This window comes from Peromyscus eremicus, chromosome 4 (assembly GCF_949786415.1).
Source record: "Peromyscus eremicus chromosome 4, PerEre_H2_v1, whole genome shotgun sequence".
Taxonomy (NCBI): domain Eukaryota; kingdom Metazoa; phylum Chordata; class Mammalia; order Rodentia; family Cricetidae; genus Peromyscus; species Peromyscus eremicus.
In genome coordinates, this window is record NC_081419.1 from 23084276 (window position 1) to 23108297 (window position 24022).

Here is a 24022-nt window from a genome sequence, read left to right on the forward strand (position 1 = left end):
CTGAGAAGCATTGGTATCTTGGTGATATTTTATGTATGCTCTAACAAAGCTTTCCTGAAGATCATTAAGACAAAAAACCCAGCCACTAGAGAGACTTCTTACCTCTAGCCATCCTCAGAATGAAAGTGAACAAGAGTCTGTCTCCAGGAATCCTCAGACTGAATACAATGAGCTCCTGTCTCCTCCCACCCTATATTCCTTTCTCTGCCCAGCCATATCCCTATAGGTCTCCACCTTCCTAGTGCTGGGGTTAAAGGTATGAGCCATCACCAGCTGGCTCTGTTTTTCTTTTAGACTGGATTAATCTCATGTTGTCCAGGGTGGTCTTGAACTTAGAGAAATCCATCTGCCTCTGCCTCCTGAGTGCTGGGATTGAAGGTGTGAGCCATCAACACCTGGCCTCTATGGTTAACTAGTGGTTTAGCTCTGCACTCTGATCTTCAGAGGTCTGATAGAAATCACCAATGAGTTTGTCTGGTCCTGGAGGTTTTTCTGTTGTTGTTCTTTTTTGTTTTTGTTTTTGTTTTTGTTTTTGTTTTTGTTTTTTTTGTTTTTGTTTTGTCAAGAGATTATTTTAAGTTACTATTTCAATTTTGTTGCTTTTCTTTCTGTTTTAAATTAGTTCTTTGAGAATTTCATACAATATATTTTGGTCATGTTTATCCCTTCCTCCAATTTCTCTCAAATCTTCCATACTCTCTTTCCTACCACCCATATTTGTGTCTTTTTGTTTTGTTTTTCACCATCAAGTACAGTCTCTGTTGTCCTTATACTCTTGGATATATGGCCTTCCACTGAAGTGTGGTAGGTCCCACCTACCAGGGGCCACACCCTTAAAAAGTTTTCTCCCTCTCCCGGAATCTATCAGTTGTCAATAGCTCATCAGGAGTGTGACTTCTTGTCCAACCTCCCCTCTTCATGCTGAGACTTTTGTCTGGAGTGAGCTTAAGCAGGTCACAATGCTGTAAATTCAGATGGGCAACTGCCCTGCTTTGTCCAGAAAACAGTTTGTATTGTCATCCACTGCCTCTGACTCTGACAGTCTTTCAGTTTAGGTGTTTTATATCTTCTCAGTTGAGTTTTGGTAGCTAATGTGTGTCTAGAAGTTTATTCTAGATTATTCCAATTCACTGGAACATTTTAAAAACATTCCCTAGTGATTGTCTAGATGTCTGGATTTCAGTTGTATCTCTGGTAATCGAATGTTATTTTGTCTCCCATATTATTAACTTGTATCTTAAAGTTTTCTATTAGTTTCTTATTTTGTCTCTAATATTGTTAAATTCTATCTTCAATTTTTCTATTAGCTATTTTGGTTAAGATCACATCAATTATATTTATTCTTAAAATAATCAAGTCTTTGTTACATTGGTATTTGTAATTTAGTTTCCATTTCACCCATTTCTGCTCTGGACTTGAGCATTTCTTCTATTTCTTTTGGGTTTGGCTTGTTCTTGTTGTCCTATGACCATGACATGCATCATTAGGTTATTTTGGACATCCATCATTTTTTTAACCGCAGGAATTTATAGCTATAAATGTTTTTCCTAGATCTGCTTTTAATTAATTTTTATCTTGCATCACTAGTTGGTGTTGGTACAAGCCTTTATATCAACAAAGAGGAAGAAGTGGGAAATGGCTCAAGGCAACACCCTACAGTACAACTCCTCTGACGAAGAGGCTCTAACAGAGCACTATGAAATCCTAAAGACCCTTGGTCGGGGAGCATTTGGAGAAGTAAAATTGGCTAGCCATCTACTCACCCAGACAAGGGTAGCAGTAAAAGTTCTTCCAAAAGGCACAAAGAATAGCTTCATCAAATCAGAAATTGAAATAATGAAATCTCTAGACCATCCCAATATCATTAAACTTCTGCACATAATCGACACCACAAATACCACGTACATAGTTATGGACTATGCCATAGGCGGAGAGCTGATGGACAGGATTGTGGAGTTTGGCTACCTACAGGAGGAGGAGTCCCGTAAGGTATTTAAACAGATGGTATGTGCCCTTCAGTATTGTCACATGAAAGGGATTGTTCACAGGGATCTAAAGCCTGAAAATATTTTAGTGGACGGCAAAGGAAATATAAAACTCAGTGATTTTGGGCTGGGCACCAAGCTTACCCTGGGGCAGAAGCTAGCACATTTCTGTGGGACCGTTCCTTATTGTGCCCCAGAAGTCTTTAAAGGTGGAAGCTACGATGGCCGAGCAACCGACATCTGGAGTTTGGGGGTTGTACTCTACTTTATGTCTACAGGGTGCCTCCCTTTCAAGGGAACTGCCTTTGTAGGAATAAAGGAGCAGATCTTGGTGGGAAAGTACTCTGTTGAATTCAAGCTGTCGCCAGAGCTTTGGGATCTTATTGCTAAGTTGTTAACTATAAATCCTGGAGAAAGACCAACAATAGATGATGTTGTGGGCTTTCAATGGCTGAAGCATGGCAATGAAGGTTCTCCCAATCCCTTTAGAGAGAACGATGAGGACAGATACCCAGACCCCACTGTGATGGCCATCATGGGTGTCATGGGTTATAAGCAAGAACAGATACTGGAAGCTTTACACGAGAAGAAGTTTGATCAAGTGATGGCCACCTACTTGATTCTTAGGCAGCAGTCACCCTGGGAAGACATTACAAAAGATCTTCAGCCCAAGCAGTCTGCTGGAACCTTGAACCTTACAGGCCCTCCCACAACACCTAAAGTGACTATCAAGAGGGGATCTAGTGTCTCTATCCTTTCCACTTCTTCCAGTTTGCACACTCTAACTGAGAGTCCTGAGAATGACAAAAAGGGGAGAACGAGGTACAGTAGGCCTCCCACCCTGAACTGCCCTGACAAGAAAACAGCCCCCATTCACAGAATCTGCCCCCAGTGTGTGCATGAGGCTAATTTCATGAACAGCACCTCGGGGGATTCAGAGAGCACTATTAACACCTCCGATGAAATATGTACCACAGTGTCTTGCCCCCAGTGTGTACATGAGGCTAATTTCTCGAACAGCACCTCGGGGGATTCAGAGAGCACTATTAACACCTCCGATGAAATATGTACCACAGTGTCCTGCCCCCAGTGTGTACATGAGGCTAATTTCACGAACAGCACCTCGGGGGATTCAGAGAGCACTGTTAACACCTCCGATGAAATATGTACCACAGTGTCCTGCCCCCAGTGTGTACATGAGGCTAATTTCACGAACAGCACCTCGGGGGATTCAGAGAGCACTGTTAACACCTCCGATGAAATATGTACCACAGTGTCCTGCCCCCAGTGTGTACATGAGGCTAATTTCACGAACAGCACCTCGGGGGATTCAGAGAGCACTGTTAACACCTCCGATGAAATATGTACCACAGTGTCCTGCCCCCAGTGTGTACATGAGGCTAATTTCACGAACAGCACCTCGGGGGATTCAGAGAGCACTGTTAACACCTCCGATGAAATATGTACCACAGTGTCCTGCCCCCAGTGTGTACATGAGGCTAATTTCACGAACAGCACCTCGGGGGATTCAGAGAGCACTGTTAACACCTCCGATGAAATATGTACCACAGTGTCCTGCCCCCAGTGTGTACATGAGGCTAATTTCACGAACAGCACCTCGGGGGATTCAGAGAGCACTGTTAACACCTCCGATGAAATATGTACCACAGTGTCCTGCCCCCAGTGTGTACATGAGGCTAATTTCACGAACAGCACCTCGGGGGATTCAGAGAGCACTGTTAACACCTCCGATGAAATATGTACCACAGTGTCCTGCCCCCAGTGTGTACATGAGGCTAATTTCACGAACAGCACCTCGGGGGATTCAGAGAGCACTGTTAACACCTCCGATGAAATATGTACCACAGTGTCCTGCCCCCAGTGTGTACATGAGGCTAATTTCACGAACAGCACCTTGGGGGATTCAGAGAGCACTGTTAACACCTCCGATGAAATATGTACCACAGTGTCCTGCCCCCAGTGTGTACATGAGGCTAATTTCACGAACAGCACCTCGGGAGATTCAGAGAGCACTGTTAACACCTCCGATGAAATATGTACCACAGTGTCCTGCCCCCAGTGTGTACATGAGGCTAATTTCACGAACAGCACCTCGGGGGATTCAGAGAGCACTGTTAACACCTCCGATGAAATATGTACCACAGTGTCCTGCCCCCAGTGTGTACATGAGGCTAATTTCACGAACAGCACCTCGGGGGATTCAGAGAGCACTGTTAACAGTTCCGATGAAATATGTACCACAGTGTCTTGCCCCCAGTGTGTACATGAGGCTAATTTCACGAACAGCACCTCGGGGGATTCAGAGAGCACTGTTAACACCTCCGATGAAATATGTACCACAGTGTCTTCAGCACTGGAAACTTATTCCAGTAAGTTATCCTGGAATGTGTCCGAAGCTGGCCCTAACAAATCAAAGAGCAAGGCGTCCTCACAGGATGTTTTATCTCATCACACCACTATGGAGGAAGTTCAGTGCAGAGACGTCAACATACAAGGTGAAATTATCGGTTCATCTCTCCCACAAACCTCACCTCAGGAGGACCTCAGAGGACAGCCCCACAGCATGTCTACTGCTGGTCAGAGAGATGAAAGGAGCAGCTCATCTCTCCTACAAACTGCACCTCAGGAGGACCTCAGAGGACAGCCCCACAGCATGTCTACTGCTGGTCGGAGAGGTGAAAGGAGCAGCTCATCTCTCCTACAAACTGCACCTCAGGAGGACCTCAGAGGACAGCCCCTCAGTGTTGCTACAGCTGCTTCAAAGAACAACATGACCTCACAAGATAGATCAACTCCATTCTCCAGCAAGGAGGCCCAGGATGAGGGTCCGATTGTACAAGAAAAAGACCTCAGCCCATCCTCCCCAGAAATACCTCAGGGACACCTCAGTGGCCGGAGACAGACTGCACCCAGAGCCCCCTTTAGAAAGCGGGCTTGGAGGAGCCTACAGAGCAGGATTATAAAAGGCCTGAGAAGTTTATGCTGCTGCATACCAACAGAAAAGAGGGAGCGCCTAGGCTGCAACAAAATCCTGCCTGTGACCTTAGAGGACCATGGAGGGAGCCAAGGTAACAGGTAGGTGGAGAGGCTCCAATGCACTTTTCTATCTAGGCCTTTTTTAAAATCTGGTTCATTTCTTTAAAGAAAAAAAAAAAACTATTTATTTACTATATGTGTGTGTGGAAGTTAACTTGCAGGAATCAGTTCTGTCTTTATACCATGTGGGTCCTAGGGAATGAATTGAGGTCCCCAGGCTTGGGGTCAAGTGCCTTTACTCACTAAGCTGTTTCCTGGACTAAATGATATGCTTTTAAATAAACAGATTATAGACATGCCCATTTTGGGAGTTCACACCAGAAAGCAAATCCCACAGTATCCTTCCTGAGAAACTTGACCTAGATGCAGATAGATAGCAGAGGATAGTGGCCCGAGGCTGGGCAAGGGTGAGGAGAAGGGTGGGTAAAGAGCACTAGGACAGGCACTCAGGAGGAATCAGACTGAGGGCCCAGCACTGCGCAGGGCCAGCACAGCCAAGCAGAAGACCTGCATGTTCTCCTAAGAGGGCCCTTTTTTGTGTCTGTTTCAAGTGCTGTTGGAGGCACTGTGCTCCCCCAAAGCTGAAACCAGAGAGTGAAGAGCAGCATGCTGAGGATGCACAGGGCCGCTGGAGAGAGCCAGGTAGGAAGTTCAGATGGCTGTGTACCATGGGAAGCTGTGTTCATATCACAGGCTGAAACTAGGAGCAAAGTGTTCCTGTGTCTGCAGATGATGACTGGGGAGGAGGGGGCATGGCACACCCTTCTCACTTCACCTGGACCCTGAGGACTGAGAAAGGATTCTGGGAGGCAGGTCTGACAGACTCATGATCCTCCTGACTCTCCCTTGTAGGTAGGTTCATGATGGCTGGTGGTGCCACAATTGTGCCAGTAAAGTGAAGCACTCTGTGGGACCCGAGATCCTTTAAACAAGGATCCATGGAGTGCTGTGATCATTAGGAAAACAGGCCTCAGAGGACCTTCCACGAACAGTGTGATCGTCATTCCAGCTACCTGTCGCCAGGTGTACCATGAGCCATTAGAAGAGAGAGCAGCACCGCAAGCAGAGGAGGACCCCAGAGGGCCTGCCCAGTTTGTATGTGTTCAAGATGAGTATTGCTGACCAGGTTGGAGCCAGACACAGAGGAGGAACGAGTTTGCAGGGAGTGTCCATCTTGTGCTCATTTGGGAAGGTAGAGTGTGTGGGAACAGGTGAGTCCATTAGTTATGGTGCAGCTCTCAGCACCATCCTGAACTACTAGACAGCTTGCTTCCCATCCCCACCAGATCCAGACACCTTCATAACTCACCCCAGCACTATTACTGCTGAACTGCTTGTTGCTTTGCAACCTGAGTCATATGGATGCACTCTTCTGTACTCTGTATCTGGACAGACAGGGACACACACACACATACACACACACACACACACACACACACACACACACACACACACACACGTTTCTCCCAATGTACCTCGTGCACAGTTGACACTAGTGAAGTTTGCTTGAACTGGAGAGGACTCCCATTCCAAGAAAGGTAATTTCATATTTCAGGTGATTTCCCTTCTGGAAATGTCTCAAAATTCCTCTAACTCAGCTTGTTCCTGTCTCCACCCCTAATGCAATCACTTACCACCCTGCTCTACTGCTTCGCAGGAGCCACGTGAAGCCAAAACATGGCATGGTGCACATTTTCCCCCAGGGCATCCGGTCCTGTGCAAGGGAAGGCCCACCAGCTGTGCTTTGAGTGGAAGCAAGGTGAAGTCTGGAGTGTTTGACAGTTGGATTCAGAGATGGAGCTGGTTCCAAGCGTGATCGTGGATAGAATCTGTTGATGGAAAAACAATGGCAACCCCCGGCCTGACAGTGTGGGTGTTCCTCTGGGTGGCTCATGGTCTCCTGCCATATTTCCACCTCCTAAGATAACTCAGAGACACTTAAAGGGATTTAAGGGGTCAGATTCACACCCCTCCTTAGGCCCACACTGTAGTACACCCCAAACCACACTTTAGTACACCCCAAGACCACACTCTACTACACCCCAAGATACTACTTTCAACAGTATCTCACACAAAGATCCCAGCTGTTTTCTTTCTGACATCCTGTAGGGACATGGCTGGTGCTGAAGCTTTGTGTCTCCAGGCAGCAGGCTGGGAAAGACTTTTGCTGCCTGTATGACCCTATGCTGGGGCTACCAAGGAGACTCCTGGGACTACACTCAGCAAGGGACATTTTCAACTGGATGGTGCTTAGAGCAGGAGATGCCACTCAAGCCCTAATACACTGGATGGAAGGGGGAACACACAGGTGATACTTCTCTGCTCAGGCCATGGGGAAGTTATGATTGGTTACAGGGTGATGGACAAGTGAACATTTGGTCATCTTCACAAAATGCCTTGTTATCAGGTCTCCTTGATGGAAGAGGCTTCTGATTGACAGAGAATTTGGGCCAGAGGCTTACAAGCAGATGGACTAAGAGCAACAAAAGAAAATGTCTACTGATCCAGGTAACACCCAGGCCCTTGTACTAACTCCTTGTTTTGGTGGAACAGTGTCTGAGGCAGCTTGGAGACTTACCTCACTGAGGGTAATGCCTCTCTGTCCTGGCAGGAGCCATGTGAGGGTGAGGTGCTGCTCAAGTCCCCTCCATCTACTCTATGGAGTCAGCTGTTGTTACTGTTTTCTCGGTCACCTAGGCAGGGACACCACTTCTCCATCAGAAGTACTGCCGGCTGCAAGGGACAGACATAGAGAACACTGACAGTAATTTGAGGGCTTTTTAGAGTGGGTCCCCTTTTAGAGAGTGACATCAACCAATACCTAGAGAACTGAACCATGAAGACAGTCTCTAAGGAAAGGTCCTAGATAGTGAGAGCTGAGGGACTGATGACTTTATGCCTTGTGTATCCAGGTGAAGATCAGCCATCGAGGATATGCTCAGAGAGCTGGGCATAAGATTGCTCTGCAGAAGTGTTACCAAGAAAGACAGGCACCAGACAAAAAGATATACGGCACAAATATCTGAATAAAGAGATTGTTTTCTTGCTACAATAAATTCCTTTGTATATTTGAACCACATGCTCTGGTGTCCTGATTTATATCTATATAAACATTCTGATAGTGAATTGGTCAGCATGTCTGTCTTCTGAATGCACCCTTTCTCCCTGTGGTGAGAGCAACCCTCATTCTCCATGATGTACTTTGGTCTTCATTCTGTGCATTAGATCTCTGCCCTCTTCCTCCTACATACTGCCTAGTCTGCATCCTGGAAACATCTCTCCATCCCGCTATTATCACTAATGGAGAATTTTGTTTTAGGCTCCACATATGAAGTATTTCTCTCTTTTAAGGATAATTTTTCTTACCATAATGTCTTTCAGGTGGACTCAAGTTGACCACAAGTCTCAGTATCCATCTCCCCTTTCTTTTTCTGAGACAAGGTCTGGCTATGTAGCCTAGGTTGACCCACAATTCCTGATACTCCCGTTCAGAATCCTGGGTACTGGGGTGACAGGTTTGTACCTCCTGAATTATAAGGCCTAATCACATTCTTCTTAGACAGACATGTGGATGTAGGCTAGACACATTGTTAAAGGATTAGGTTTTGATTCATTTTGAAATACTTCCATCTTTCTCTGCAGTTGTCCTATCTCAGCATCATCAAAAAATTCTTATATTTGGGTGTGGAAATGCTCACAAGGGCCCTGACTCCTAATCACAAGGCACTGCCTTTGTGTAGCCTGTAACCTGGTTCCCTCCTCAACTTGTATTTCTGCCCTGCCATTCACATCCTGTTGAGGGGGCAGAGTTTTCTTCAAGGGACAAGGACCTGTGAACTAGAGACTGAGAGGTTTCCAAAACGACAGAAGTCCTGGCCCCCTGCAACCAAATCACTGTCAGAAGAAACTCAAAAAGCAGCTCACTTCTCTTCCTGTGGAGACACAGACAGCATGGGCCATCTGGCAGGTCTGGTTTTGTTTTCATGAGGGGTCCTGTACTGTGCTGTATCAGTTCACCCCTTGCTGCACGCTGGTTAACTCCATAGCCTGGTTGTCAGGAACAGGTCTTGGGTACATGGGGCAGTACAGAGGACTCTTTGGCATCCTGACCTCCTTTCCTTTGTTATGTCCAGAATGTTGAGATGACTGGATCACAGGGCAGACATGATTTCAGACTTTGAGAAATCTCCACACTGTGTCTCATGATGATTGAATCAATGTTTGCTCTGCCAACAATGTCCAAGGGTGTTTAATTCACACAAAGGCAAATTTTTTTTTGTCATTTGATAATATCCAGACTAGTTCATATGGTGATATTTATGACAACTCATTTATCAATGGTTGGCCATATCTCCTGGATGAATGGAGTTTAATTCACAAAGTTCTAACCTATGTCTCTTCCTTGGAGAGTTTTCCCTACTTTTCCATTAGTAATTCCAGAGTATCAGGTCTTACATGAAGGTAGCTGATCCATTTGGAGTTGATTTTTATGCAGGCAGAGAGATAAAGATCTAGTTCACTCTTCCACATCAAATGCCCAGTTATTTATAGCACCATTAGAGGTCTACATAGAAAGCTTCAGGCCAATCTGTGATAAGTAGGGAGACTATATCTATAAATAATTAGATAGATAGATAGATAGATAGATAGATAGATAGATAGATAGATAGATAGATATAGATAGACAGATAGATAGACAGATAGATATATAGACAGACAGACAAGTGAAAGAAAATGCAAAAGGTAGATACAGGAATTTTCCCAGGTGCCTGCTCAGAGATGATTCCTTCCAGAGTCAAGGGGAAGACACTATGTCCACCATGGAGTTATCTGAAGGAAAAGAATCTATTTACAACATGCTCTTTTGTCCATTCACTTTATTTATCTAAGACAAAATTCTGTCTATACAGCTTCAGTTCTGTCCTGAACTCTCTGTCCCTTCTTTTTCTGTCCTCTCATAGTTTTAGTAAGGATAGATGTCCAATTCCCGGCACCCACACAAGGTGACTCACAGACAACTGGTGTAATTTCAGCTCCATGTGTTCAACACCTCTGGTCTCCATAGGTGCCTTCATTCACATGTACACACCCACTAGACACACATGTAAGTGTAAGGGAGGGAACAGTAAAACCCTGAACAAGGCCACTTCCCAGGTGGAAAGGTAGTTTCTTTCGGGACTTCAAAGCTGCCATGGGTACTTCTTGGGGACAAAAAGAAGCAAAAATCATTTGGAGGAGTCCAAAGCTGACATGACTACCCCTTGGGAGGCCGAGGACAGCAGAATGGTAAGGAAAGTCATGCCAATTTTAAAGAAGTGGGGGAAGTATGCAGCCCAAAAGAGCCTGGTGAGGAGGTTTGAGAGCCACAAGAGACCAGCAGCCAGCATGGAACTTTGGTATGTCATGGGTATGTGCTAATAGGGACCTAGATTCCTCATTTGCTGAGGTAGGGAGAGATAGCTCTTTTTACCAGACAGATACCCATTTCACAGGTTTCCCAGGAGTGCTGAGTGTACACATCAGTAATCCTCTGTTGAACCTGTCAAGAGTCTAGGCAGAGCTGAGCCCAGACTGTCATTTAGGACATTGTCAGTGGCACTGCAATTGGAGGCGGGTTAAGACTTAACATTCCAACATTTTGCTGATGATAGGGGCTGATTGTAATTATCATCTGACCACTTTAAGCTGAATTGGGATGTTGTAGGGGTTCCAGGAAGGCTGGGAAGTAGGTCAGTCAAAAGTTGAGTGTGAAGAGACAGGCAGGTAGGTAATAGTAGGAGACCCAGGGAAATTTTGTCACAAGTGTCTGGTTTATGGGCCACTGTGTAATGTTGCCAATTTTTTTTTTCTGGAAAAATCCTGCAGAGATAGACAGCAATCATGATTATGTGGCACAAAGAGACTACACCTGGAACCAACTTCAAATGTGGCAACACTTACACCTTGGCAGAAAACTGCCCCACACTTCACCTGATGCCAGGCCCTTCTCAAACTGTGAACAAACAACACTGGAGGGTCGACTACCCCTCTCTGCCTTGTCAAGGTAGGTCAGGTCCTAAGGCTTTAGTGGAGTCTCTGAGTCCAAGGAGGAAAGAGACTTCAGGAGACAGGCAAAGGGAGGGGTGGGAGGAGTCAGGGGCCTAAGAGAGACCCAAAGGAGAGCACTGCAAAGAAGTCAGCCCCTGGAGGATGTAGTTTGTGAGTCAGCTCATGGAAGTCCTTAATCCTCTCTTTCACTTGGCCAGACTGCCTCACACAGAACATTCTGCATCAGTAGGTAAAAACCCTACCACTGAACTATATCCTTAGTCCTTTGTGGAATTCCATCATTTTTTAAAAAACAAAATAAAATAAGATAAAATGTAACACATCAAATAGGATAAAACAAAACAAACAGAAAGAAAATTGCATAAGGGAATGAATAAGAATCAGAGACCCAATCTACGGCATATTCAGGAACCCCATAAAAACAATAAGCAAGAAGCCAAGATATATACACAAAAGACCTATAGCATAAAAAGAGAGAAAAATACATAAATAAACTAAAATTAAAAAAATAAGATAATAAAAAAAAATCCATGACATGACATAATGACAAACGGAACTTCAAAAACGCCACTGAGTTTGTTTTCTGTTGGCCATCTACTTCTGGGGTGCAGCCTACCCTTAAGAGTACTTTGTTTCTCCACTGAAACTCCCTTGGAGAAAACTAAATTTTCATTTGAAAGAGGTTATCAATTGGTGACACCTTCTGGGTTAGTGATGAGGACTTGTGTCCACTACTCTTTTCTACTCTACGACCCCATCTAGTACAGATCTGTGCAGGAACTGTGGATGCTGTCTTGGTCTCCATGAGTTCATATTGGCTTAAATTATTTTGTTTTCTTGGTGCCCTCTGTATCCAATGCATTTTACACTCTTTCTGGCTCTTCTTCAGAGGAGTTCCCTGAGATCTGAGGAGAGGGATCTGATGGAGGCTTCCCTTTTAGGGATGAGAGTTTCAGGACCTCCTTTCTCTACATAATGCTTGGTTGTGGGTCTCTGTATTTGTTCTCATCAGCTACAGAAGGAAGCTTCTCTAATGATGACTGAGCAAGGAGCTGATATATAAGTATAGCAGAATGTCTTTAGGAATCAATCTATTGTTACATTTTTATTATTTAGTGAAGTAGTATTTGGATTTACCCTAGGTTCTTGGGCATTCTTGTCTAAGGTTCTCAGTCATCTAAGCAGTGTTGGGTACAGTTTCCTTCTAGTAGAGGAGGCCTTAAGTCAAATCAGATATTGGTTGGTTACTTGACAAGCTGTTTCCCACCATTGCCCTAGCATATCTTGCAGGTAGGACATTAGTAAGTCAAAGGTTTTGTGGTTGTGTTAATTGTTTCATTTCTTCTTAGTATTGTGGAGAGTATCTTTCTGTATCAAGACTCCTGCAGATAGGTGTTGAGGTTCTATATATGTCAACTCCTCCATGGTCAGTGAGTTGTGTAGGTGGTATCCTCACCAATGTGGCCTTGCCATATGTTTGTGGAGAGCAACCTGTAGTCTTGGCAACAGCCTTGGTTGTTTGGAGAATCTTTTTGTTGATGTTTTTTGTTTGTTTGTTATTTTTATATTTTTTTTATCTTAAAAAAGATTTTCTTTCGTTTTACATACCAGCCAGATCCCCCATCCCTTTTTCCTCCTCCTTCCACCTACTCCCATTTCACCCCCATGCCCTCCTCATAGAGAGTAATGCCTCTTTTAGGTAGTCAACACAGGCTGTTATACCATGTTGGGGCTAGACCTAGTCCCTCCCTCCTGCATCAAGGCTAAGTAAGTCAGTATACCATAGGGAATGGAGTCTAAAAAGCCAGTTTGTGAACCTGGGGTATGTCTTGGTCACATTGCCAGGAGACCAACAAACACCTTCACATCAAGCGATGCAACTTTCACCCACATGCAGAGGTCCTAGTTTGGTCCTATATAGGCTCTCCAACTGTCAGTCCAGAGGCCATTAGCTCCTGCTCTATTGGGTCAGCTATTTCTGTAGTTTTTCCCATCATGATTCTGACCCCTCTCCTTGCTCCTATAATCCTTCCTCCTTCTCCTCAACTCCAGGATCTTGGCCAAGTGCTTGGCTCTTGGTCTCTGCATCTGTTTCCATCAGTCATTAGATGTAGGTTGTATGATGACAATTAGGGTACACACCAATCTGAGTGGAGGGGAAGGCTAGTTGAAGAACCCTCTCCACCATTGCTATGAGTTTTAGTTGGGGACAATCTGGTGCATTCCCGGGGTTTTCCCTAGCTGCAGATTTCTCCCCATCCCCTTAATGGTAAACTCTGTCTAGATATCTCTTTCATTGCTCTCTCTCTCTCCTTGTCTCACCCCATGTTCCCACCTCTCATTCCCTCCTATTCCCTCCCCTCTATTCCACACTCTCAGTTTGCCCAGGAGTCTTAATCCTTTCCCCTTCCTGGGGCGATCCCTGTGTGTCCCTTTTAGTGTCCCCCTCTTTACCTTGCTTCTCTGGGGTTGTGGATTATAGCCCTGTTATCATTTGCTTTGCTTCTAACATTCACTTGTGAGTGAGTACATACTGTTTTTGTCTTTCTGGGTCTGGGTTATGTTACTCAGGATGAGTTTTCCTAGTTCCATCCATTTGCCAACAAATTTCATGATGACATTATTTTTTACTGCTGCATAATACTCCGTTGTGTAAATGTACCACATTTTCTTTATCCATTCTTTTGAAGGACATCTAGGATGTTTCCAGGTTCAGGTTACTACAAATAATACTGCGATGAACATCATTGAGCAAATGTCCTTGCACATGGTTGAGTAACTTTTGGGTATATGCCCAGGAGTGGTATTGCTGGATGTTGAGGTATGTGGATTCCCAATTTTCTGAGATACCATCATATTGATTTCCAGAGTGGCTGTACAAGATTGCATTCTCCCCAGCAGTGGAGGAGTGTTCCCCTTTCTCCACATAAGCTGTCTTCTGTTTTTATTTTCTTAGCCATTCTGAAAGGCATAAGATGCTATCTCATTGTTGTTTTGTTTTGCATTTTCCTGACAGCTAAGCATGTTGAATATTTCTTTAAATGTCTTCTAACCATTTGAGATTCTTTTTGTTGAGAATTCCCTGTTTAGTTCTGTAGCCCATTTTTAAATTGAATTTTTTGATATTTTGCTGTCTAATTTCTTGAGTTCTTTATGTATTTCAGAGATCAGCCCTCTATCTGATGTGATGTTGATAAAGATCTTTTCCCACTCTATAGGCTGCATTTTTGTCTTATTGACAGTGTTCTTTGCCTTACAGAAGCTTCTCAGTTTCAAGACGTCCCATTTATTATTTGTTTCTCTCAGTGTCTGTGCTACTGGTGTTATATTTAAGAAGTGGTCTCTTGTGCCAATGCGTTCAAGGCTATTTCCCACTTTCTGTTCTATGAGATTCAGTATAACTGGATTTATGTTAAGATCTTTGATCTATTTGGACTGGAAATTTGTGCATGTTGATAGATATGGATTATACATCCAGTTATGCCAGCACCATCTATTGAAGATGCTTTTTTCCCTATTGTATAATTTTGTCTTCTTTGTCAAAAATCAGGTGTTCATAGATGTGTATGTTAATGTCAGGGTCTTCAATTAGATTCCATTGATCAATGAGTCTGTTTTTATGCCAATACCAAGCTGTTTTTATTATTATAGCTCTATAGTAGAGCTTGAAGTCAGGGATGGTGATGCCTCTGGAAGTTCCTTTGTTGTATAAGATTGTTTTGCCTATCCTGGGATTTTTGTTTTTCCATATGAAGTTGAGTATTATTCCTTCAAGGTCTGTGAAGAATTGCACTGGGATTTTGATGGGGGATTGCATTGAATCTGTAGATTGCTTTTGGTAAGATTGCCATTTTTTACTAGGTTGATCACACCTATCCATGAACATGGGAGATCTTTCCATTTTCTGATATCCTCTTTAACTTCTTTCTGCAAAGACTTGAAGCTCTTGTCACACAGGTCTTTCACTTATTTTTTTAGAGTTATTCCAAGATATTTTATGTTATTTTTGACTATTACGAAGGGTGTTGTTTCCCTAATTTCTTTCTCAGATCATTTATCATTTGTATATAAGAGGGCTACTTATTTTTTGAGTTAATCATAGGCCTGAAGGGAACCTTCTTTCATTATTTACTCAATTATCATATTATCATCCCTACTTATTTAAAAAAAAGATTTATTTTGTTTTGTTTATGTGTATGTTTTACACACACACACACACACACACACACACACACACACACACACATACACGCGTATATATAAAATGAATGTACCTGCATAGGCCAGAAGAGGTATATTGATTGTCCTGGAATGGCAGTTACAGATGATTATAAGCCAATATACAGATGGTCTCCAAGCCCCCTTCTTAATATTTGTGCTTATATCCATAGATCTGTGCTTCTTTCACCTTAGGAAGGGAGTTTGGAGTTTCTTTTATTCAGTAGATAATGCAGAGACTAATAACTGTTCAAATTGCTGAGAATAAGTATCTGTGAGTGTTCAACCATAGGGGGCATCCCTATCAACCTCCTCTCATGAAGGCTCAGGGAACATCTCAGAAGAGTGGGAACAAAGAATGCAAGAGCTAGAAAATGGGGAGGAGAGCTGCAAAATGCTGTCTCCCAGATGTCATATCTCTAATGTACATGTAAACTTTTTAGCAGCTGTGATAACTTGAACAAGATCAAGGTAGTCAAAATTCACATGGGTTGGGGAAGAGTCCTTATAGCCTCAACCCTAGCCAAAGAACTGTTAGCTGCTGATTTCTACTGAATGAGAGAGACTCATTTTCCTTTGGGGATGTGGCAAACAATAGGTTGTCTATACCTGGTTTGGTGCCCCATACCCATTCACATATGATCAGCACTAATTGGATTCAAGAGACTTTTAATAATAATAATAATAATAATAATAATAATAATAATAATAATACATTTGCATCACAGTTCCTGTATCTATCTTTGTCTAGGAAGAGGGTGCAGAAATATTGTAAAAGCCAGAATAGCAGGAAGCCTACTGTGAGACAGTTACTCCTACAAAATGGCTGCATAAACAAGACTGACCCAAGGAATGACAATATCAATTAACATGAAAAGGGGCAATTTTCATGGATTCCCATCTCTACACAAAGAACTATGGGCTAGTATCGAATGCTGGGATTAGGAGAACTAGCCTTTCCCAGGAGTTAGACTCTTGTTGGCTTTCCAATGTAGTGGTCAGTCTTGAAACCATATACACACCACTAACAAAAAGAGATTTAACAGGTTGTTTGTATGTGTATGCACGTGTATGTGTGTGTGTGTGTGTGTGTGTGTGTGTGTGTGCAAGTGTGTGTTTATATAAATATTACCTGCCACTGCCAATAAACTACCAATCCATCCCTGTCTGTGTTGGATAGTTTTATGTTAACTTGACACAAGCTAAAGTCATCTGGGAGGGGGAAATTTCAATTAAGAAAATGTCTCCATAAGTTTGGGCTGTAAGCAAGCCTTTGAGGCCTTTTCTTAATTAGTGATTGATAGGAGAGAGTCAAGCCATTGTGGGTAGTGTCATTCCTGGGATGGTAGTCTTAGGTTCTGTAAGAAAGCTCCATACAATCTCATGATCTCTGCATTGCACTCAGTTGTTTCCTGTGATGTTCTCTATTTGCTGTAAAAGGAGGCTTTTTTTTGGGGTGAGGCATCATGGTTATGCTTATCTGCAGGTATACAGATATTATTTAGAATATAGTAAGGATTTATGCTGATCAAGCAAAGTGGCAATGCTAGATTATTTTCTAAACTCCGTAATCTCACTAGCCTTGGGAAGGTGACTCAGTTTCCAGTGCCAGGCATGATTTCCTTTGTGCTACATGGGCCTTAAGTCCAATTAGATAACTGGTTGTTACCACAAATCTGTGGGTGTTTTGCTGCTTTTATGCATTTCTTGCCTTGTTGGTAATGATCATAGTTCACAGGTATTTTAGCTGGACAGGCTATTTGATTACTTTCCTCTCATGGCAACTTGTATAGTATTTATTTTTTTAGAATCATGGGAGCTAGACCACAGGAAAGGGGCTTCTGCATCAAATCCAGCCCAAATCATCTGAGTCCTATGTTGTAAGTGTAAGTGTCTTCATCAACAGGGGCCTGTCCTCAATCCCTGAGAGGGAATGAAGAGCTACATCAATAACCTGTACTGTTTTGAGAGTCAATAGGACTACACCAACTATTTGAATGGAGGTTTCTTGTGATTGGTACTGGGTTTTTAATATTCTGGTTTTTAATTGGGAGCATTTTCAACTCAAGTGGCTTAACTTCACACAGACACACACACGCAAACACACATACACACATAGGTGTGTGTGTGTGTGTGTGTGTGTGTGTATGAGGCTTTGTCAACAGACTTATTGTCACTTGTCACTCACCTTTCCTCCTTTTGTATTGACCTCTGTCCCTTCTCCACAATTGGAACTCCCTCCCCCATTATTTCATTTCTACTTCATAAGACCTGTCTGTATCCAGTTATGTCCCTCCCAAGCCATCTCCCCACCTATGATTGTTTTATATTTTCCTGGTTTCTGTGGTTACTCCATATTGTCTACTCAAACCTGAGGATTTGGAGGTAGGAGCCACAGAAGAGTGAGAATAAGAGACATTTGTCTCTCCAGATCTGAGTTACCTCACTCAATGTAATCTTTTCTTGGTCAATTCATTTAACTGGAAATTTCATAGTCTTATATTTTGTTACAGATAAATAGTATTCCATTTGTATATGAAAAAGATTTTCATTATCCATTCATCTGTTGAAGGACATTTATGGTTTCAATTTCCTAGCTATGGTGAATAGTGTGATAATGAACATTGTCGAGCAAGTATCTGTGGGGTAGTAGGTCAAGTACTTTGGGCATATGCCAATGGTCATATGGTAGATATATTTTTAGTTTTTGAGAATTTTCATATTGATTTACAGAATGGCTACATGACTTTGCATTCTCATCAACAGTAAATAAGGGTTCCTGTTTCTTCACAACCTCAGTAGCATTTGTTGTCAGTTGTTTCAATGTTTAATGTCATATTTATAAATTAATGTTTATACATTTGTGTTCTTTTGTGTATGTATACATATTTCAACCTTCAGTATTCAGAGAATTTTGGAGAATTTTTTTGCTTGAAATCAAGGTGATGACTATGATTCCATCAACATTAAAATATAAAACTATATGAATAATTTTTGCTCATTTTGCTCATTTTTGCTTATTGATCTTTATTATAGAATAACACTGTGATGATAAGATAGTTCACACATATCAGCAAAATGATAGGTTCTTCACTTTCCCTATTCAGTTGTAGAGACCTCTAGCTGTAGAGATTTGCTTTTAGAATAACTTATGGATATCACAACTTTATTTCCTCACTCTAAAAGTGTAATAAAGATGTGGGAGAGTCTAAATGCTGTGCTAGGAGCAGAAAGGTATCAGAAATCTAGTGGAAGCCCAAGGTAACTCCATGTGATCATCGCCCTGTTGAAGCAGACTCATTCCAACAGGGAGCCTTACTTTAGTGTATTCTCCCTTCTTTCTAAAGAAAAAGAGAAATGGCTTTGTAGTGTCCATTGTCCTGTGGTCAGTCATATAAAATCACATGCCTTGGATCAGCACTATCTTGTCTCAAGGTCATTTGCATATCATTAAAATACAGCAATGTGCTTTGTTTCAACTCAATGAAAGCAAGAGTCAAAAATTATTTATATCCATACGTCCACGGTTGACTAACATTTAGCTAGGGTTGTAGAATTTAAATCTTATTATTTATAGTAATATGGATGAACATGGGAGATAATGTGTTATGAGAAATCATCAGATGCATCAATAAAAATTCCACTTGTTCTCATTTCTACAAAAATCTAAAAACCTGATTGCTGTGGGATGTTCTGTATGGCAAATGTGTTGCTCTGATTGGTTAGTAAATAAAACACTGATTGGCCAGTAGTCAGGCAGGAGGAAATATAGGCGGGACAAGGAGGAGAATAAAGCTGGGAAGTGGAAGGCTGAGTCAGAGACACTGCTAGTCGCCACGATGACAAACAGCATGTGAAGATGCCGGTATGCCACGAGGCGCGTGGCAGGGTATAGATTTGTGGAAATGGATTAATTTAAGCTATAAGAACAGTTAGTAAGAAGCCTGCCACGGCCACACAGTTTGTAAGCAATATAAGTCTCTGTGTTTACTTGGCTGGGTCTGAGCGGCTGTGGGACTGGCGGGTGACAAAGATTTGTCCTGACTGTGGGCAAGGCAGGAAAACTCTAGCTACACCTGATCTTATAGAAACAGAGAGTGTGATACCTACGAAAGGCTAGAGTAAAAGGCTATTGGGAAAAGGCACATGTTGATCAAATGGTACAAATATTCAGTGGGAGAGTAATCAGTGGTTGTATGATTCATAGAAAGGGACCAAAGAAAAGGAAGGCTATATGGTATATTTCAAACTTGCACAAATGATAGTTTTTAAATGTTTTCACCATACACACTCAAAATGTGAATGTCAGTTAACAATTTTGTTAGTTTTTCTAATTTAAAACTGTATTAGAAACGTATGTCAAAACATCACAGTAAGTCCCAGGAACATTTACAAATGTCCTGCTAACTAAAAAATAACATTAAAAATACTAACATAGAAAGTGAATCTTTTCCAAGTACATATTTTTCTAATTATACTAAGGATTTCATCTCCTACGGTCAGAGAACACTTTAGTGGGTGATAGTATGTAGGATATGGAAAAGAGAACCACATGTTTATGTCAGCATGTATAAGCATGCCTGTGCCTTGAACTCATGTGTAGTGCCCTCTCTAGTAGAAATGCCTACCCATATGTAATCTCTTCTGGTCCACCTAGCAGCTTTGCAGGGGGAAGTAGGCATGTCACAATATTTTGGAAAGGGTACTTACTGAGTATTGAGTGTCCATGTTTTGTCAATGTCTGGGAAACTAGGATGAGACAGATTACTGCTTTGATTTATCTGTTCATGTTTGATTATTCATTATTATTATTGTAATTACAAAAGCAGTTATTCAGCACAACTTGGCAATTTGAGTGGAATTCTATGAATTGGTCACAGGCCTGGGAAACTCAAATGTCACCACTATTATTCAGTAAAGAAATCAAATACATGGCAAAATTATTTTAGCAGAGGAAATAATACTAAAAGCTTTATGCATTAGACAGAACTTTAGTACTTACAATTTTGTCTTGTTAGCTGTACTTAATAGATTAAGAAAGTTGGCTTAAGGAGATACTAAACTGAGGTAATTTCTCTCTGTAAGTGCTGAAGCTATGGTTTGAAAATGAAGATTTCCAATCAGCGTTTGCCACTGCTGTGCACCACACTTGTCAGCTATTAAGTGAGTTCTGCTATTCTGTTTTTTCAGAAGCTTTTAGCCTCTTCATACTGCATCCTCCTCTCCAACATAAGACACATCTCCATTTTCAATAATTCAAAATGAGAAACATTCCTTTAAAATGGAAATTAAGATGCAGTCTTGTGCATATTACAGTACATACTTAAAAGTAGTCACAACATGCCACCTCAAAATATGTCACTTTGTAGTGAATATTCTTTTGAGCTGAAGGCAAATGAGATTCAACAGGTATAGGAAGCATTTTCTGTTCTTCTCTCACTAAGCTAAAAGCAGGTCATAAACTTACCTTTATAAAGGTGTCTGTTTCCTTCCCTCCCTGACAAGAAACCCATCATTGAAACAGAGTTGACTTCAGTATGAGTTTATGTAAATAAACATTTCTGAAATAAACATTATCTTCTTTAATATATGCCTACTAGGTTCCCCATGGGATTTTTCTTCTAAATGACACCTAATTGCCTTTTTTCTTGTTCTTCTTGTTCTTATTCTTTTTCTCCTCCTCCTCCTCCTCCCCCTCTCTCTCTCTCTCTCTCTCTCTCTCTCTCTCTCTCTCTCTCTCTCTCTCTACATATATATATATATATATATGATTATGATTTAATTACAATTTTCCCTTGCCTTTCCTCCCTCCAAACCCTCCCACATATCTCTTACTGCTCTCCTTCAAATTCATGCTCTTTTCCAATAATTGTTATTGCATGTGTATATGTATGTGTTTATGTATATGATGTGTATGTATACGTTGTGTGTATGCATTTGATATATGAGTATATGTATACTTAAATTATACATATGCACACATATATATACATATATTTAGATGTATATATGATGTCTATGTACACATGTGTACGTATATTCCTAAATATAACCTATTCAGACTGCATACTGTTACTTGCATGTATGTGTTTGGGGCTGATCATTTGGCACAGCATGTGATATGCTGAATCTCAAGGCAAGAGAAACAGCTCAAATATCATGGTTAAGGTCAACTTGTCATGAGTGCATAGGATTCAATTCCATTTCAGTACCACAAAAATTAAAGAAGGAGAAAAGAAACAAAGTTTTAAAAGATTTTCTTTCACCACTTGCTTGATTTTCCTCTTCTGTTACCTCCTATATATAAAAAATATTAACTAAATTGGATTTTTCTTCTTTCTGTTATGTTATCCTTTGGTAGTTTCATTGACAAGCTCTTAGTTACTGAATATAGAGATTAGAAAAGTCATTTTTATCTCAATACAGTGATATGACTCTGGAGACTAGGGCAGAAGGGTAGAGAGCTCAAGGCCAGCATAGTTTACAGAATGAAACCTCTCTCTCTCTCTCTCATAAAAGTCTGTGTGTCTGTGTTTTTCTTTTGTGTGTGTGTGTGTGTGTGTGTGTGTGTGTGTGTGTATTTTAAATTGTGAAACATTTGAGAGGTCTGAATATATTTCCAGGGATCTGATCCCAGAGGATTCAGACTCTATCACTTTTAATATGTTAAACCACATAAGGCATTTATGCCTTATACTTCAAAATGTAAAGATGTCTGGAACAAGTAAATATCTGAAATTAATGTCACCTATTCCATTTTCTTAAAGAACTAGAAAGGCAAACTGTAAGTAATCACTGATATACAGATGGAGAAAGCTGAATACAATGAAGAAGAATACTATCACATTTCCCTTTCCATGATTTCCATTACAATTGACCTTGCTTATAAATCATTTGATTACATTAGAAACAAAAATAGTATCATAGATATCATACATTAGTGTGTGATGACAATTCTAGAAAGGTTTTCAAAAAAAAAAACAACAGCATTTTAAATTTCTTTTTTAACCACTGAGATCACTACCCAGTTTGGTGATTTCTCCTAATGCCAATCCTTTGGTGTCATACTAGTGACAGGATTCTGATAGGTACAGTGCCAACCAACTCTGCATAGCAGAGGTCACACTTATGACCTATCTACATGGTCTCTGCTTTTATGGTTCCATCTATAGAATGATAGATAAATCATCATAAACTTGACTAAGTGTGTCCTGTGTGCATCTGCTTGACTGTACTGGATATGATTGACAGATAACAATAAAAGGCTATTAGAAGAAGTCTCAGTATTGACAAATGAGTGTCATCTGAACAGTGACTTCTGAGGGGTGGTCAGGATTCAGATGGGCTGAGAGGAAAAAAGCCATCCAAGGAAAGCAGAGACGGAAAGGGCAGTAGGTGCATGATAGTATGGCATCTGTGTGTGTGTGTGTGTGTGTGTGTGTGTGTGTGTGTGTGTGTGTGTGTGTATGCATGAACACAAGTGAGAGAAGGGAAAGGAGGGAAGAATATCTCACTATTAAATTGTTACTCATTGTAGCCAGTACATTCATATTAATCAGGAGGAGATGATTTTATAACTGTTAGTTTCACTGTAATTGTTGAATACCAAAACTTTACATCACTGTCACATTGGCAGGTCTGCACAGTAACACTGACATCACGTCAAGGAAGAACTCATTACCTCCAGGCTTTCACACCTTTCTCTTTTCATGTTTTTCATATCAAATTATGAAACACTGAAAAGACAGTGTCCAATCAGAACAAGGTTAGTACAGAACAAAATCCTGGAAGCATCTTTCAAATACTATATAAAATTAAGAAAATATACAAACTGGTTGAACCAATTATTTAAAACAAGGTCCAATAACAGGTTTCTGTGGCTTCAGATGCGCCATGAACTATAGCATCTCTGCAACGGTTTTTGTTACACATTCAATTCTTCCCATTACCCTTTCCTATTACTACTGGCCAGAGTTCATCCAGTGATCTGATGGGATCCCCCCGACTTGCTTTGTGGTTCTTATAAATCAACAGATATGCCTTAATAGTTTCCCATTATTTCCTTTAATCAACTTGAACTTTCAATTTGGCTCTTTGGAACTTTAGAACTGCCTGTTCTGTGTGTGATCTGATCCTATAACCTGAGATTATAGATTTTTAATTTCTTTTAACAAGAATTTGAATGAATGGAGTCAATCTAAAGAAAAGGAGTAATATAACAGAAATGAAAAATTCACGAAAAAAAACTCTTTTAATTATCTTAACCTTAGAGACTTGAGTAAACATTTCCTTGGAAGAAAATGAAAATGCTTAAGTCCTTAATTTCTGAATCTGATCTCTTTACAAGAGTTTGTGCCTAAAGAATTTCATACATGTCTAGGTACAGTCAAGTCACCATGTGGAGCACTATACAGATGTAGAGACGGCCTCAACAAACATAGGGACCTTAACACAGAGAGTCAAGTGAGGATGATGACCAGTGTAACAGAAGGGAGACACAGTGAAGCTATCACTCAGCAATGATGCATGGGCTTCCACAGGGGTCCACCTTAGACCAGTTCAGGAGCTGAGTAGACCTTATATGAAGTCTGATATGCTGATATCATACATGTTCCCACAGTACCAACATATCAACATTTTCTTTCTTTCTTTCTTTCTTTCTTTTTTTTTTTTTTGGTTTTTTGAGACAGGGTTTCCCTGTATACCTTTGTGCC

At 41.3% G+C, this 24022-nt stretch overlaps 1 protein-coding gene and 1 long non-coding RNA gene across 10 annotated transcripts in view; one reads left to right on the top strand and one right to left on the bottom strand.

Moving 5' to 3' along the window:
- Positions 1 to 1577: 1577 nt before the first annotated feature.
- Positions 1578 to 8116, top strand: LOC131909118 (sperm motility kinase-like). 9 transcript variants are annotated; one of them, XM_059260425.1, is made up of 7 exons: positions 1578 to 5081; positions 5594 to 5684; positions 6035 to 6580; positions 6746 to 6911; positions 7152 to 7350; positions 7450 to 7550; positions 7955 to 8116. In XM_059260425.1, the coding sequence occupies exons 1-2, from the start codon at positions 1636 to 1638 to the stop codon at positions 5625 to 5627; spliced, it is 3480 nt and encodes a 1159-aa protein (XP_059116408.1). In that variant the 5' UTR covers positions 1578 to 1635; the 3' UTR covers positions 5628 to 5684; positions 6035 to 6580; positions 6746 to 6911; positions 7152 to 7350; positions 7450 to 7550; positions 7955 to 8116. The 9 variants fall into 9 exon arrangements, with proteins under 9 accessions (XP_059116408.1, XP_059116406.1, XP_059116413.1 ...); XM_059260423.1 differs by having other exon boundaries at positions 6052 to 6580; XM_059260430.1 differs by having other exon boundaries at positions 6052 to 6580; positions 6746 to 6801.
- Positions 7337 to 24022, bottom strand: part of LOC131909120 (uncharacterized) — a 250806-nt gene continuing 234120 nt past the window's right edge. The window contains exon 5 of the long non-coding RNA XR_009378774.1: positions 7337 to 7775. This is a non-coding gene — a long non-coding RNA (uncharacterized LOC131909120). The remainder of the gene's footprint in view (positions 7776 to 24022) is intronic.